This window comes from Micromesistius poutassou (assembly GCF_964030765.1).
Source record: "Micromesistius poutassou genome assembly, chromosome: 1".
Classification (NCBI taxonomy): domain Eukaryota; kingdom Metazoa; phylum Chordata; class Actinopteri; order Gadiformes; family Gadidae; genus Micromesistius; species Micromesistius poutassou.
The window spans coordinates 10,856,439-10,873,686 of record NC_140271.1 but is presented as its reverse complement, the minus strand read 5'-3'; the positions used below and the strand labels follow the sequence as shown (position 1 = coordinate 10,873,686).

The 17,248-nt window shown below is 43.7% G+C and overlaps 1 protein-coding gene and 1 pseudogene across 2 annotated transcripts; both read right to left on the bottom strand.

Moving 5' to 3' along the window:
* Positions 1-3,317: 3,317 nt before the first annotated feature.
* LOC311344769 (ferritin, middle subunit-like) lies at positions 3,318-4,945 on the bottom strand. The gene is made up of 4 exons (XM_084469113.1): positions 4,639-4,945; positions 4,193-4,339; positions 3,840-3,965; positions 3,318-3,706 (listed from the first exon to the last, which is right to left on the bottom strand). The coding sequence occupies exons 1-4, from the start codon at positions 4,738-4,740 to the stop codon at positions 3,551-3,553; spliced, it is 531 nt and encodes a 176-aa protein (XP_084325239.1). The 5' UTR covers positions 4,741-4,945; the 3' UTR covers positions 3,318-3,550.
* Positions 4,946-7,151: 2,206 nt separating this feature from the next.
* On the bottom strand, positions 7,152-17,223 carry LOC311388911 (aldehyde dehydrogenase family 16 member A1-like; annotated as a pseudogene). The gene is made up of 15 exons (XR_014684319.1): positions 17,218-17,223; positions 16,448-16,574; positions 15,151-15,318; positions 14,552-14,629; positions 14,100-14,206; positions 13,790-13,870; positions 13,041-13,122; positions 12,320-12,395; positions 12,053-12,185; positions 11,520-11,641; positions 11,161-11,330; positions 8,775-8,971; positions 8,472-8,657; positions 7,852-7,977; positions 7,152-7,586 (listed from the first exon to the last, which is right to left on the bottom strand). The product of XR_014684319.1 is annotated as an aldehyde dehydrogenase family 16 member A1-like (transcript).
* Positions 17,224-17,248: the final 25 nt, after the last annotated feature.

Here is a 17,248-nt window from a genome sequence, read left to right as displayed (position 1 = left end):
CTAAATATATATATATATATATATATATATATATATATAGTTGTACAACCATGGTGCTAAAATTGGGGATTGAACCCAGAATCCTCTGGCAAGGAGTCAAGCACACTGTTTCATCCCGTATCCTCTTTTGTGTTCTATTTTTTTTTTAAGAGAGTAGGGATGATGACCGAATTCAGAATTGATTAAAATAGACTAATATAACAAAACCATTGAGTTTTGCATTGCAGTTTAAATACAGATTTTTGGTGGCATTTTTATAACACAGCCACACTATTCCAAGTGCTTTGGGCAGGGTTGAGAGACGTTTGACCCTCCAACAGGAGATAGACAGAACATTCTAGGTCCAACCCACCTATTTGTGATTTGGGCTGCACAGTTTATATATATATATATATATATATGTGATATTGATATATATCAATATCACAATATGAATGATAGCAATGTCTATTTTGACATACATATTTATTTGAAAGAGCTGTAATAGGGACGTCTTCATCAAAATATAATTTGTCTTCCACAGAATGAGTTGATACAAAATATAGTAGGAAATATGTTATTAAGTAGCAAGCAAACTTCTGACACTACAAATATTTTAAAATGACTAATAATAGTTTCATTTTGCACATCATACAGCTTCTTTTGAATATTTCATTCATATCTGTAGATCTTTAAACTAGGCATTCCTTACCTTTTATGGCAAGATGGCATATCATTTTCTGTGTTACAAATTGAAAGCCAAAGAATACCAAATTATTAGCAGAAATATAGAAACCTAGTCAACATTACTGGTTGCTTTTTCTGAAGAAAAAAATACTTACTTACTTACTGTCACTCTGCACAATACAATACAATCCTGCAGACCTGAAACACTTTTCTTGTGCTGTGGGTTACAGTTAGCTATTGACAGTAATGATCATTACAATCCACACACACACACACACACACACACACACACACACACACACACACACACACACACACACACACACACACACACACACACACACACACACTTATATGGAATATATACTCCAATAACAAACATATACACATGAATGCACATATGTAGTTGTAGCCTTCAGTTGATAAAACACTGTGCACTGTATTGTAACGGTTGGGCAACTGCCATTTTTTGTTGCTATGTGCTGTGTTGGTATGGGTAACGTATGTTGTTTATTGATTGATTGATTGATTTTTATTTCTTGTTTGTTTGATTGTTTTTATTGTCAAACTGCAGACCACCTGTGAAGCCCACAACGAATTTCCCCACGGGGACAATTAAAGTATATTGAATTGAATTGAATTGAATATACAACTTTTGTATATGTTTGTGTGTTATTGTTGTATTGTATGTTATGTTATTATTGAGAGCCCCACACACACACACACACACCCTCCACCATCTCTATCCCAATGTGTTATGGAAAGGTGCATGTCTCTGTTTAATGAACTGATATAAGGGTCTGATTTGAATCAGGTGTTCAAAATCATCTGCTGTTTTCCAATGTAAACAGTCAGAAAGGCCCCGTTAGAACACTCGGCCGGGAGCGTCTCCAGAGATAAGGTCGTGGACTTAGAGGAGAGGGTAAGGGAGCGAAGCTGCTTATAGCCAACAAGAGATTAAGTCCCGTGTGACAACACAGTGAAGCTTTCGTTCCTTCTAAAGCGATGCATTTCAGAGCAGGGATGGTCTATTTTATTGGCTGTGTTATGGGATGTCTGGGTCCCCTTGCAGGTTATCCTCTCACCCCCATGTCCGGTGAGGGGAAGGACTACCTGTAGGAAACGTGCACGTTCACAGGGGGGAACATAACGAAGTACCTGTTCAGTGTTAACCAGTGTTTGAGGTGCAGTGCCTTTACTTTAGAGTGTCGCGTTCTGGCAACAGACACGTATATACAACAGATAACAAAATGTCTGAGACTTTATATGTATAAACTCTATATATATATATATATATTATAATTGTATGTCAACATTTTGAAATTGCTAATTTTAAGATGTTTTAAGTAGCCAAATTAGCGAAGCACTATACATTGACAAATTATTTAGAATATGAAAAAATATGTATAACAGTAGTTGATCAAATAGATCCCTTTCCTTAGTCCACTCAAACCCGTTTAGCTGGGTGTGACAGATTGGAGGCGCAAATAAGGTTGCAGGATTGTGGGATAGCCAAAAGCTTAACCTTGCTGTTGCAAACTGTATGAGCAGACACTGGCATTCTGTTCTGTAATTGAACCTCACTACATGAAGGCCCTATATCAAATCACAATTTACTCAACGGTCATCAAAAGTAACCTAAGTATTTTATTACCTTAACGTCACCATTAGGTTAAGACTTTAATACTAATGTATAGGATATGTAGCCCAAGCAGGGTCGACTTTATAGGCTTAGGCCAACATAGCTGCTACAAGTAGGCTACTTTTATGCGTGTGCCATATTTTCATGAAATGACCACCATCATCATAATATTCAGCAACGTCACAACCAAGGAGGTAGCCTGTCAATTGGAGCAATCTAATAATGAAGGATACCAGATAGGGAATCAAATCACAGGGAAAAAGAATCCTGTAAAACATTCAGTAAATTGTAGTAAAACTGACCATTATTTATTGAAATTTTCCTCCCCTCCATTCTGAGTGCAACAGAATTATCTTTTTTATTTTACACGCAAATTGCTATCAATTAGCGAACCGATCGGTCCAATAAGCGTCATTTAAAAATAAGAAAAGGGTTAGTATTGGAATTAAAACCGAGCACGCTTACCTTAATTTGACTCCTTTCTACTCTGTTTGGTTGTTTTTATTCCCCCGTTAAGATAGTCCAGGTAAACCCGCAGAGACCAATAGTGGAGCTGAGCACGACACCTCGGCCTGTGGTCAGGACGGATTAGCCAGGAGCGTCTAACCACGTGGGGTTCTAAGCCTCTCTGAAGGAGCAAGACTCGAACTATGAAAATAATTCGGGGTGTTTAGTCCAGGTTTTTTTGAGCATTGGACTGACAAGCCTTTGTGTAGGGGACGTATAGCCAGAACAGTTAAAACTTCCGCCCCTCCCATCAATTCATGCAGTGTTTAACTATTTCTGCCATCCCTCTCCCATCAGGTGCTGCTGTCTGGTCAGAAGCTGCTACACAAACAGTTACCCATAAGTGTAGTCTCTGTAAGCTATGCAGTCACACCCCTAAACCATCAATTAGCCAATTATCATTTGGCTGACGTTCCCCAGAACCATTCCCATTTGGTCATAGCACATGTCAAACCAATTTGATGGGTTTCATGTTGGTCAAAAGAAACCAAGGACACCAAACTCCAGCTCAAAGTACTTTATTCAGACTCAGTTCAAAGAGGCGTTTAGGAAGATCTCACAGCTCAAATGAGAACCCTCACACTGACGAAACAATATATTTTTTCCCCATTCAGTGACAACAACCTTGCCATCTTTATTCAAAGTAGAAACGAGAGATCAGAGAAGCCAGATGTTGATTTAAGACAGAAACAGCACGCCTGTGAGTCCCATCAATAGACTTAAGCCTTTGAGCGTTTAGCTGGAGCCCTTGAGGGTGTGCTTGTCAAACAGGTACTCGGCCATGCCGTTCTGCGGGGTGCTCATGCGACGCAGGTTGCTGACGTAGTCACCCAGCTTCTTGATGGCCTCCACCTGTTCGTTCAGGTAGTGGGCCTCCAGGAAGTTAGTCATCTGTAAACAGGAAGGTGGACAGTGAGTTAGGAAGCTTTCTGTAATCAAAACATCAACTTTGGTTACTTATTCCAAAAAAATAAAGATGGGTTTTGTGGCGGTGAAGAGGAAGTGGATTAGTTGCTCTACTCACATGGGGATCCCCGTGCTCAGAAGCAATCTTGTGCAGGTCCAGCAGGGCCTGGTTCACATTCTTCTCCAGCTTCAGGGCGGCCTCCAAGGCCTCCAGCCCGGTGCCCCACTCATCACGCTCTGGTTTCTGTAGGGTCAAACCAGCGGTCGTTTAAATAAGTTACAAATGTACTGGCCAAATCCGCCTAGTCATGCAAGATAGTCCATCTGAAGAATCAACTAGTGTCACCGTAAAAATTACTTCCATTGTCCCATGTGGGGAAATAACTGCAACCATCACTCTTGGCTCTCAAAAATAACACTTCCTCCGTGCTACACGGAGATGGTAAGCGGTCCAGCAGCGGCCCTTCTCACCTTGATGTCCTGCAGGAAGATCCTCCCGCCCCGGTTGTTCTGGAAGGCCATGAGCTTCTCGGCGTGCTCCCGCTCCTCGTGGCTGTTCTCCTTGAAGAAGGAGGCAAAGCCAGGCAGTGCTACGTCGTCACGGGTGAAATAGAACGCCTGGGGACACGAAGAGAAGGCGAGATGAGTGAATAGAGTTGACAATGACTCGGCAGAATAACATCCATGTCAGTTATTAACGCGCAAGGTAATAATTTGGCTAGGATTTCGTAAAGCCAAATGTCGAGTCATCCGGAACAATTATGGTAACAACTCCAAACAAGCAGACATGACGCAGCACTTTCAACCGAGTGTCGGCGCAGGACAATTTGAGATGACAATGACTCGACAATTTTTGGTACACATGTAACAGCTGAAGCAGCAAGTACATTTTACCAAATTACTTTAGCTTTTCTTACCATAGACTGGTAGGTGTAGGAGGCGTACATTTCCATGTTGATCATCCGATTGACGGCGGCCTCACAATCCTGGTGGTAGTTCTGACGAATCTGAGAAGTCATTTTTGCTGGCGTTTGGTAGTTTTATTGATAAAAAAGTAGCAAAAATAGAGTATCTGTTTCTATATAGACTTGAGGCTTTAAATAAGTTAAGGTTGTCGATTTAAGTTAATCGAAATTGAGTCAAAGAAGGGATGAAAGAAGAAGTTCCGTTCAAACACTGTTGAAGCAAGATCTCTTCCATTCGGCGTGAAGTCTTCTGCGAGCGGTCTCTGTATTTATAGGCTGGCTTGACGGTTGACGCCCCTCCCCCCTCACACACACACACACACACACACACACACACACACACACACACACACACACACACACACACACACACACACACACACACACACACACACACACACACACACACACACACACACACACACACACACACACACACACACCGCCGCGGACTTTAGGGCCAACCGAGTCACGAGCTGAGCAGGAAATGGGCGGGCTGTCAAAGAGGAACGGGGCCCTCATTTACATATCACGAGGTTATTTTGTTTAAGGGCCAAATATCTTGGAAAAATATTCCAATTAAATTTAAAAAATTAAAGTAAACAAATACTAAAAACCTATTTTTTTTTTTTATACAATGTTAGAGTGTAATCCTCTATTTGAAACCCCACAGGTGTTTTTCCAATGAATGTCCCTGTGTGTTACAGTTGTAGGCCTATTGCCCTATATGAGAGAGATGCAAACGCACACCAGATCAAGAGGTGCTGGCAAACTGGGCTAAAACTTGAAAAAGAAAGAAGTAGTACCGCACACTCCGAGTTAAGAGGTTTTATTGAGGTGATGACGTTTCGGCCGAGCTGCAGGCCTATTGTAGTAGTAGTCATACTGTCTCGAATTAGTGTTATTATTGTGTTAAATGTTTAAAACGCATCCCAGGATAATCTGAGAAGGGAAAGAGATCATATAAGGTCGACATGCTGTTGAAAAATAAGCCTGCGAAATGAACAATGTCCTTCATTTCACATCACACTATCAGATGGTGTGATTCTGTTATATGGTTTTACAACTTCACTAAAGAACAGTGTTGCAAAACTATGCGGACTGAAACAGCCCTTCATCATAAACAGGCCTGCTACTCTTGCATTATCAATAAGTGGGACAAATAAAAATGGAAAAAATGTGCTGCTGTTTGTTCTTTTGTTTAACAATATGTATAATAAAGTTCCAAATTACATGACTGGTACATTATTCGTATCTAGGCTACATAGAACATTGGTCAATTACAAAATGTTAGCTGTCCCCTGTACAAGCTAACCACAACAACCAACCTGTAGCTCTCTCACTCGCTCACTCCCTCTCACTCTCCCTCTCTCACTCCCGAGCAAGTTCATGGGTGTCAGTGTGATAAACTTCAGATTGACTGATACGAAAAAACGACAAGCGACAGTATATACATGGGGTTGTTTTCTTGTTTTATGTTGCCAAAGATGGTCTCTGAGTAATAACACAAAAGGTGATACTGCACAGAGCCAGAGTGGAGGGTAGTCATTATTGTGGCTTTAATACTCTTGACTGTAGTGTATCATGGCAACTTACTATTGACTTTACTCAACTTAACTAGCTGGGCGAAATGTCATGACTTGTGCATTTTTTATAATCCTCTTAAATCCTATCAAATAAAAACAACAGCCAAGTGGGTCAAGTCAAAAGGCACAGTGAACCTTAGACTAACTGAAACCATTTCTATTCAGAGCTCTACCACAGTTCAGTACAGTTAAAGCACAGATGGTACATTCTGTTCTTGTTTTTAAATCACGAGATGTATGGTGAGACATTTCACACGGGTATTTTGTGCTTGGTCACCAGTGAGAATAGTGTCTAGCAGTCTTGTGTAAATGCAGATTCATGGTCTGCTGACAAGTTTTGCTTTGTCATGGCTGTGACTCATGGCTGTGACACAAAGGCCATCCTGTAGGATCTTGTTGGTGTGTCTGTGTGCATGTCAGTGAGAGAGAGCAGGTGAGACAGGAGAGGAGAATGAAAAAGAAACAGGATTGGGTATCACGTCAGGTATATGAGTACAAATACAAGTCAAAGTACACAGTTCCCAAAGTGTCTTACAAAGCAAAGGCAACAATTCCAATTTCATATCTTAATCAGCTCTTTATTAGCTCTTAAGAAGAATGTGATGCAGCACATTTTTTATAACATATTCGATTTTAATAACAAACATTTTACAAAAGGCATGGCTTTCACACATTTTGAAAAACGAAGTGCTTTCCCGGGAATGTTAATGCCATCAAACGATTAATGTAGTTCGCTGGCTGAAGATTACACATTGTTCAGTGCCAAGAATTATTGTTACCAAGAAAGAAATCAACGCTTATATAAACTGAAATACAAGGCAGTAATGGATATACAGGTTTAAATCAGATCATTTTGTAGAAAGATAAATATTATTATCTCGTACGGCCAACGACTGCTACCAAAGCAAGTACTTTCACCGGGGATTATACAGTAGAAGGCCTGTTTGAATACAAGAGAGGTAGAACGTTAACCGTCAAGATTGCAGCAACGCCTCTTCACACATTAAAATTATATTATTCTGTCAAACACTAGCAGAGGTAACTTCTTCATAATTTGGGTTGCACTGAAAACATTAACGAAAAATAAGATGGAGAAGATGATGGTGGTCCAGCCTAGGTGGGTGATGTGGGTGGAGGTGGAGCCTAGGCGGTGGGGATCCAAACACTTCGCCACTGGGTGGCCTGGTTCCAGGTCTCCTCCAGGAAGGAGGCGCTGGTTGGGGCCCAGCAGGTCTCCTCCTCCCCGGGCCCCCGGCTGTGAAGCCACAGGCTCTTGAAGGGGCCGGTGCAGGTGTGCTGCAGGTACTGGCAGCCCTACGGAACCAGAGAGGAACAAGAGAGTTCAGGACTGAAACCTGTTCTTATCAATGCTAATGAAGACATCTGAATTGAATTACTGATGCGTAACCTTCGCCGAACAAAGGCTAATATAATATAAATAACCGTCGATCAATCCTAGTCTGTGACTTGAAATTAAATGTAATAACATCCATAAGATTAGTTATGGGAACCTGAATCCATCACGAACAATAAGGCTGTGATGTAACATGCTTGTATCAAACACAGCTTCTGTCTGTACCTCAGGGCTGCCCCAGTACCAGATGGCCTTGATGACGTTGTGATTGGCCAGAGCCGTGGTCAGCTGATCCCGGGCTCCGGGAATGATGTTGACCAGGCCTGCTGGTAGGTCGGAGGCCTGCAGCACCTGAGGGTGACAGGGAGGAAGAACTGGTGAACAGGGACTCTGAAGGAGAGATGGGGGGACAGGAAACGGAGAGAGGAAGAGAGAGCGGGAAACGTAACAAAAATAGCTGAACCAGGTACGCTACAACTTTGTTTTGAATCATTATGTAACGACTCGGCTGTAGTTTGTAATCAGTGCTGAGGTGTACATTATAAACAATAGATGTTTCAAAGCATCACTAAATCCAACCTACTGGAACCAGTAGGTTCTAACAGTATATAATACTAACATACATTATACATTATATACTATTATCACTGGCCTCACCATGCATTATATACTATTATCACTGACCTCACCATACATTACATACTGTAGCTTGCTAATGTGCTACAGCCTCACAAGGAAACACAAATAGTTTTTGCACTTCCATTGTGCTCATAGCCATAACCATTCACCCCCCCCCCCCACCTCCCCCCACCCCTCATCCCAAAATTGTTTTATTTAAAATCGACCTGGATGAAAGTCAAGGCTGGAACTGGGTACCGCTGACTGGGCACCATGACAACAGCGTTGCCCATGGCGACGGCCGCCCCGAGCAGTGTAACCAGGGAGAGGAGGGGCTTGTTGTCAGGGAGGATGACCCCGACCACCCCCAGCGCTTGGGGCAGGGAGAGGGCGGAGCCAGCCTGGGGGACCGCCTGGAAGGAGAACATCAACAAAGACGTGTTTATAACTAAATCAAAACACAAACGCAAATAATAGTTTGTTGTAAAAGCTTCCTTTTTCAGAGATCAACACGATGACATGAGTCTTACCGAAGCGCCGCCCTGGGTTTGGCTGCACCGTTCTGCCCAATCAGTGAGCTGGTCCACACTAAGCTCCACCTCCAGGTCGGCCTCGTCCAATGAGAGGCCGGTCTGGGCGCTGATGGCTGCGGCCAACTTCACCTCCAGCCCCTTGGCCAGGGAGTAGAGCGACTTGAGCGAGTGCAGAAGGCCCCTTCTTCATCCAGCTATACGATGGGGGAGAGAGGGGGTAACATACAGACAGGTTACTAGGCAACGCCACAGCAGATAGGCCCTCGAACCAGGGGGCAGAAAGCATTGACGACGATAGACAACCGACAAGCTGGTTTTTTGTGTAGTTAATTGCACTAATCTCAAAAGCCAGTGATATAATTTATTTTACATACCATGGGGTTCATACCCTTTGATAAAAAGAAGACAGGTATGGATCTAAGACAGATATTTCTTAAGGTTGGATTTGAGTCGTAATATAATGATTTGTATGTCCATAGATTTTCTTCATCAGGCTTTTCTATCAGACATGTATAGGCTATAATATTCTATAAGGGGTCATACAATAGTTTTCCCTTCTGACATGGGCGATTTACTATCCATTCATTGTTAGGAATAAGTTAACAGGATCTGGTGATTAGTGAGAATTTTTTTTCTTCAGTAATCAGTGTATAAGGATGACTCCACTTTATGTGGCTCCACCTGCCAAATACCATCCCCTCCCATTAGGATTATTGATCATTTAAAGACATAGCGGCCATTTAAGTTGACTCCTGCAGGTTCAATAATGAACAACTGAACCACGGATGCAAAGTCCATAAATCATAAAGTTTCAAGTAACTCAGTGAACTAAAGCAAGGCTTTTTTTTTATGTCAAATTATAGCCTTCGAGTGTGATATGTAGCGTATTTTAGCATTGTAGCATATTCTAGCATGCATCAGGCCAGACATGTCCTTGGCGACTAGGGAAGAACTCGTTCATGTGTAGAGCCATTCATACACGTATCAATTCTTGTGACATTAGCAGGCCAGGTGTCTGAGAAGCCCAGTGACCCAGGTCACGAAAACAAGCGTAATACCTACACATAGCCACGAGAGGTTAGGATCAAACCCGGATTCTAGCTTGATCAGGCCAGATATGTCCTTGGCGACTAGGGAGGCATCCGTTCATGTGTAGAGCCATTCATACACGTATCCATTCTTGTGACATCAGCAGGCCAGGTGTCTGAGAAGCCCAGAGACCAAGGCCACGAAAACAACCGTAATACCTACACATAGCCACAAGGGACCAGCACTGAGCACACATATCCAAAAAGCAGGAGCTCAGCACCATGCTTAGCTAATCAAAGCGCATTACGGAGGCCACGCCCACCCATTCATAAAGTCACAACACATAGTCCAAGGGGGCAGAACGCTCCAGGTAACGCATTTTATCAAATGCCCTACTAAGTGTATCTCCACGTGTGCTTGTACAATTCCCCTCCTTTTGCTTCATATACATTATACCGGACCTTTAATCAAATAAAGTGAGTTAAAAGCGATCCTGACTCTGATCCTGATTTTCCAAAGAACACGGCAGATATTAGAACGACACTACAAACAAGCTAACCCTAACCCTATAAGCTATGTTATATTAATAAGCAAAAGAAAGACAAACAAACCCATTCACCTCTGGAAATAGCAATTAATCATTACATCATCTGTCCCACTGAATCAGACAGAATGCAGTTCAATGCTGTTTATACATTGATAACAGTGTAGTCGCTGATGTGACCACAGTGGTTTATGCCCAACAGTTTATTGCCCCCTGGCTCCGCGCGCAGTCAACCATGTTTGTAAATGGCTAACCCTACTGTAGCTGACCCATGTACAAACAGACACTAAGAGACAAGTACAAACAGACACGCCATCTCCTGAACATGTCAATCACATTTTTTAATATTAAACAGATTACTAACAAATGTCCTTTCTATTAGGGTACGTTGCATATATTTGTCAAATGTGCCTCAGTGGTTCAAGTGTGTGTTGTGTAACTGACTCTACGCCTGCCAGTTGGCTTCTGTCCTTATAGAACCTGTGTTTACAACTGCTAATTAGAGCTGGGCGGTTTTCTATTGCATTGTGCAGTAAAACTACTTGATTCCGAGTGTAGACAGCGGGTCTGTTGGTGTGAAGCATGCGCGGGTCAAATCTGATGGCTCACTTTATGGCAATAAAAATATACTTTGTGCTAGTTGTAAGTTTGGGCTGTTTCTCATGTTTGGAAAAAAAAACACTCACTCTACCTGTGTGTGCGTGTGCGCGTGTGTGTGTGTGTGTGTGTGTGTGTGTGTGTGTGTGTGTGTGTGTGTGTGTGTGTGTGTGTGTGTGTGTGTGCGCGCGTGTGTACACATTTGAGTCTCACTCAGGCTGTACTTTGCTGGCGGCCTCCACCGCGTTGCGGACGGCCTTCCTTCCCCGTCTGGGCAGTAGGCCAGCACGCTGGCGCCATCTGGTGCCTGCACCGCAACACTGCCTCCAGACTCGGACTTGCACGACTTGCCCGCGACAAACTGCTGGTAGAACTTGGGGGCACTAAGGGAGGAGATAGAAGGGGGGGGGGGGGGGGATATATGAATGAATGAATGGAAGAGAGAGAAAGAAAACAGTTATGGATTCAGCAGAGAATCAAAGTGAGGAGAGTGTACAGGGAAAGTAGCACACACACACACACACACACACACACACACACACACACACACACACACACATACACACACACACCTCGGCGTAGGAACGATGGTGGGCGATGCAGCCGATCCAAACTTGTCGTAGTCCAGGGGGGCCGGGGAGGAGCGGGGGAGGGAGGGGGAGGCGGCGGAGGGCTGGAGGAACTGGTACAGACCCTAGAGGAGGGGGCAAATGTAACGGACAACGTAATTCACCACATTTTCAGGTAGAACAGGTCAGTTGTGGGTTTGGGTAGTCACACAAATCAGACATTTGATTAATAATCTTAATTCATTAATTATTTTATCTTAATTGTATTAACATCATAATCTAAAGTCTGATGGCAGACCAGCTTAAATCTGGGTGATCGGGGTGTTTCACTTTCTTTTGCTTCGTTTTTTTTTTGAGTGATCATGTTGCTAGAGGCGAGGATCTGTAATTGCGCAGCTATTAACAGCAAACACAAACTGTAAAGTGTCTGTAAAATCTTCATCCACTTGTGCAAATGAGTTTCCCTTCTCTGTAATTCTCTGTTGTGTACTCTTGTCGTGCAGTTCACCCCCCCACCCCCCCCCTTCCCGTCTCACCTCTTGTCCCCCGTCCGTACAGGTGCCGCTGTCTTTGAATGTCCTTGTCTCGTGAATTTGTCTCACAGGATTGAGAGCATGACAGCATGAAATGACTTGTTTTACACCAAGAAAGCGTCGTCTTATCATAGATCTGGTACAGCGTGTCATAAGATACAGATAGATAAGATTCTTATCTATCTGTATCTAATGACACGCTGTACCTCAGACGGACAGGCACTAGGGATAGGCTGATGGAGAGAAAGAAGTGTGAGCGTGTGTGAGCACCTCTTGGCAGCCTCCAGAGCCAGGGTGAGGTCTTCTGTCCAGATGGAGGCTGCATGGCCATGAGGACTGTGGTTCGCTGGGGAACAGAGGAAACCACAGAGGACATTACAGTAAACACCCGGTTTCAGCTAGTCCCGCTCACTATCAAAATGCAGAAGAGGCTTCTAGCGCACTACTGGTTGAGATTTTTGTTCCCTATTCAGGATCGGGGCAATATTGTTCAGTACTTTTGATTGATGTTACCACCAAACACTGCTAGTGGGATTCAACACAAGCAATAGCCCCATTTGTAGCACTACTATCACTTTGAGTGCTGCTACATCACTTTGAATCTAAAATAAGCTGTGTTTGGTTTTCCTTTAAAAAATAAATCTATTTCAGGGAGATTTAGAAAGACACACAAAAACCCACACAAAAAAGTGTATAGAGTTGTTTGTGCCAAATGAGCCCTTCTGGTGACTGGGAAGTGATTCCTCTTCCATGGAGCCCCCTATGCTGCCCTGCCATGTTTTTACAGGAGACCAGCACGGACAAATGGCTCTAAAGAGAACACACTTTTAAATTGAAAAAAATGTTTTGGGCCAAGAGTTCTAAGATGGAGGAGGAGTGTGTTATCCCCATGGCTTCCAACCATTTGGATTCCTTTATAGGTATCCAAATGTGTGTAGGAGCGTTATGATAAGGTGGCACAGAGCGGGCGCGGTGGTGGCCAGGGACACACACTTCAGGCCGGCCAGCCGCAGCCTCAGACGGGCCAGCACGCCGTCCAGCACGCTCTCCTGCACGCACAGCACCCACTGGACCTAGGGGCACAGAGAAACCGGTAATAAATATATCTAACTACTAACTAACTAATGCATGAGAAGCTTGTCGCGTATTGTGTCTTGTACCGAGAGAGAGGAGACTCCATTAATGATGATAATCACTCATGCAGGTTCTCTGCACTGGCTGCCTGTCGCTTTGAGCAACGGGTTTCATAAAGGTTTGGAGGCCAAACGTGGCTATGCAAGGGATCTTATCTCCAGGGACTGAAATGTATTTTGTTGACTGGTATTTTGTTGTCTGGCAGAATCCTGAATAGGCCAAACGAATACAAGATGCGTGAAACAATTTCAAATGCAGTGAAATGCTATTCACACCACCGAATCAAATTGTTATTCAAGGGTCGGCTTAGCTCAGGAGGTAGAGCAGGTTGCTGGTTCGATGCCCGGCTCCTCCTAGCTGAGCCTGGAGGTGGACACTCAAGTGTGAATGTGTGTATGAATGGTTGTAAGTTGCTTTGGATAAAAGCTTCTGCTAAATGCCCTAAATGTAAATGTAAAGTCCAACCCACATTCTATGAATAATAATAAGGCCACATAAACTTGCTTGGTTATGGACGGACACACACACACACACACAATGTGCAATAATTGTAAAAAACAACAACAAAGAATTCTATTCTATTCTATTATGCACTCATCTGTAAACTGTAAACAAACAGGTGGCGCCGACGGAGACGGAGACCGCCACGCCCAGGCCTGCCGTGGCCTTACAGAGCGCCACGCCGTCCTGTGGGGAGACCGCCGGGGGGACAGAGAAGGATCAGAGAATGGAGGAGAGACCAGCTGAGATAACTGAATAACTAACTCTTAGAGGGTAAGCAAGCACCAATCACATCGCATGCTTCTAGTCTCCTGCCATTGGCCAGTGCCAAAATATAAACTGCAATTTTGCCAGTTGTCTGTGTCATCACTCTGGGCAAGCACACACACACACACACACACACACACACACACACCTGCTTGTTGCCGCTGTAGGTCACAGAGTTGACGGTGGGGTTCTGAGCCACAGTGGCCCCCAGAGACACAGGGCTCCCAGTCAGAACGTTTCCTGCAAACCAGTTTCCTGCAAAACAGCCAAGGTTAATTGTATAGCAACTGCTTTATTCTCATTGTTTTATATATACAGTTGACTCCGAAACATATTAATGGAATTGACAATCTGTCTGCAATGAATAATCGCAAATCACAATTAAATTTTTTTCATAATGGTACAGCCCTCACATATGCCACACATGTTAATGGCGCACTCTGATCATAACCGGGGAAATTAAAAGATACGAGTAAGAAGTCATTTGTCTGTTAATTATGTCATTATGTTTCATTATGTTTTTGCATGTATGTTGTAGCGTGTGCGCACGCGTGTGTGTACGTGTGTGTGCACGTGCGTGTGTGTATGTGTGTGTGTTACCCATGGCTAGCGCTGGCAGGACTTTGAGCATCAGAGAATAGAGGGGGCAGTCATCCGAGGCCACCACTAGCACCACACCTAGACGACACACAGAGGACACCAAAACCCAACTGACACATAGAAACCATGAGCACAACACACAGACACAGCCCAGAACCCGGGGTTGTGCACAACAACCCGCGAGCATGCACACACGTTACACGCACAAATTATTATGCATGCACTTATTTGCTGAAAGCATATTTACAAGAATACTGTAGAGGGTAAGACCACTAAATCTTCCTCTTTCCGGTACAGATCCCCTCCATCACTCTCAGGACACAAATAAACAAGAAGCTACTGAAGCTATGAAATGGTAGACGGACTGCATTTATATAGCGCTTTTATCCAAAGCGCTTTACAATATTGCCTAACATTCACCCATTCACACACCGACCATGTAAGGCGACAGCCGGCTCGTCAGGAGCAGTTAGGGGTGAGGTTAGGAGGAGCCCGGGATCGAACTAGCGACCTTGCGGTCACCAGCCAACCCGCTCTACCTCCTGAGCTACTGCCGCCCCCAGCTACTAGCGCTCACACAGCCCCTCCCCGTCGCTCACCCCGCGGGCTCCAGTGGGGCAGGCGTGCGTCGCGGAGCTGCGCCCAGCTGGAGTAGTACTGGGCCAGCCGCACCAGGGAGGCCGGGGGGCAGGAGGCCGGGGACAGGTCGCCCAGCTCCCCCACACACTGGCCGTGCTGACCCAGGGCGCTCGCCCATCTGGGGAACACACACACACACACACACACACACGCACACGCACCCACGCACATACGCACGCACGCATGCACGCACGCACGCACGCACGCACACACACACACAAACAAACAGAAACCTTAATGTTTGAGGTTCATTTTTACATTTCTAAACAAATAGGGTACCAAATATTTGTAGTAGATTGTTTCAGTTTCTAGTCATGAAATTACTTGATTTCCGTGGTCCAAAGTAATGACATTGCCAATAAATGTATTTGTTGTCCACACTCATTTCAATCTAGATAAACCTCTTAATTCTGTAAGACACATGACCTAGCTAGAATCCAAAATCCGATGTCACGCATCCAGTGCCCTCAGACCTGAGGGACCTTATCATGTTCAAAGGACCGAGGAGGCTGATATCTTTGTTCTGGTTAAAGTAAAAAAGTTAAAGTTAAAGTTGTGTCGCACAGATAAATTACGTAGCTATAGTAACCACTGACGTCTTCTAAGCCTTCCCCATTTGTGATCCGAATGCAAACAAGCCCAGAAACAAGGCATGACGTCCTCCTCCACAGCACACACAACACTGCACACACAGTCACCTGCACACACACACACACACACACACACAAAGTTAAGAACAATACATTCACTTAGAAAATAGAGAATAGAGAGAGCTCTATGCAAATATATGGAAATAATAGATATTATCTTTAGATGACAAGACAGGCGTATATAGAACTTAATGCAGCAATAATATGAGTTATCTTCTGAGGGAACTAGACATTCTGGTTTCCTGCGTAGCAACCTCACATTTTGCACTGTAGCTTGCGACAAGTGAGCCATTTGCATGGTAAATATAGTGTATTCAGTGTTCTGCAATGTTGACCAATGTTATGTTATGTTAATGTTATGGACCTCAAGGCAGTGAGTGAATTACTAAGAGGCAAGCTACTGGGAGACTTGAATATGTGCATGTCATGGAGAAACGTGACGCAAACAAAGGTCAATGTACAGAACAACCTTACCTTTCCCAAAAATGTGTAATAAAGTAATATGTTTTTTTAGTTATAATAACACAGTTTATATCATCATTTGTTTCCAAGTCCTAGCAAGTCTTAAAAAGCCAGAGCTAAAAACAATTAGCTCCCTGCTGATCACCACCTTTAGGGTCGGTCAGGCCGCGAGTCTGTCTGTCAGCCGGGGTCAGGAACCTGCCATCGATGAAGAGGCCAAGGGCGCGGGACTGGCTCTCCAGCCAGGCCTGTGTGTTGGAGCAGGAGCAGGGCTGACAGTGAACAACCAGGACTGGACAAGTGCTGTCACTTCAGGAGGCGGGAGCACGGAACAAAATCCTTTATGTCAGATAATGTGTCAGACTGCCCTGCGATAATGATCACAGTGTTTAAATGATGTATCATAGGAGGCGTGATCTCAATTAAATATAATAATAATAATAATAATACAATCCATGATTAAATATAAAATGATCAAATACTGATAATATTAAAGAGCTTCATGAGCTGAAAGATACATCAGATCTAGGTATAGATGGATCAATTATACATATACGCATATACAGAGAGGTCCGACGAACGATAATATATTATCATGTAATGCACCAGTAATACTATGCACAGTATTCATTGAGCTAGAGGAAAACACGCCATAACCATTTGGGGATTATATTCTGATAATGGCCAACTCTGCTTTGTAAGTATCTGGAGAAGTTCAGACTTCTTAAACCTATAGCATTTAATAGTAGTTTAATGTCTCATTTTATACTTCTGACACCAGTTATTACTAGTTATTTATACACAGACTGCAGTTCTGCTGCTTTAGCTCAACATACCACAACTCTAGAGGGCCACTGAGGAGGGACAATGCTTTACTGCTTAATTTTAACGCAGTGTAGCACTATGTCGGGGTACTTCCATCGCGTGACTCGACAGAAATACAAAG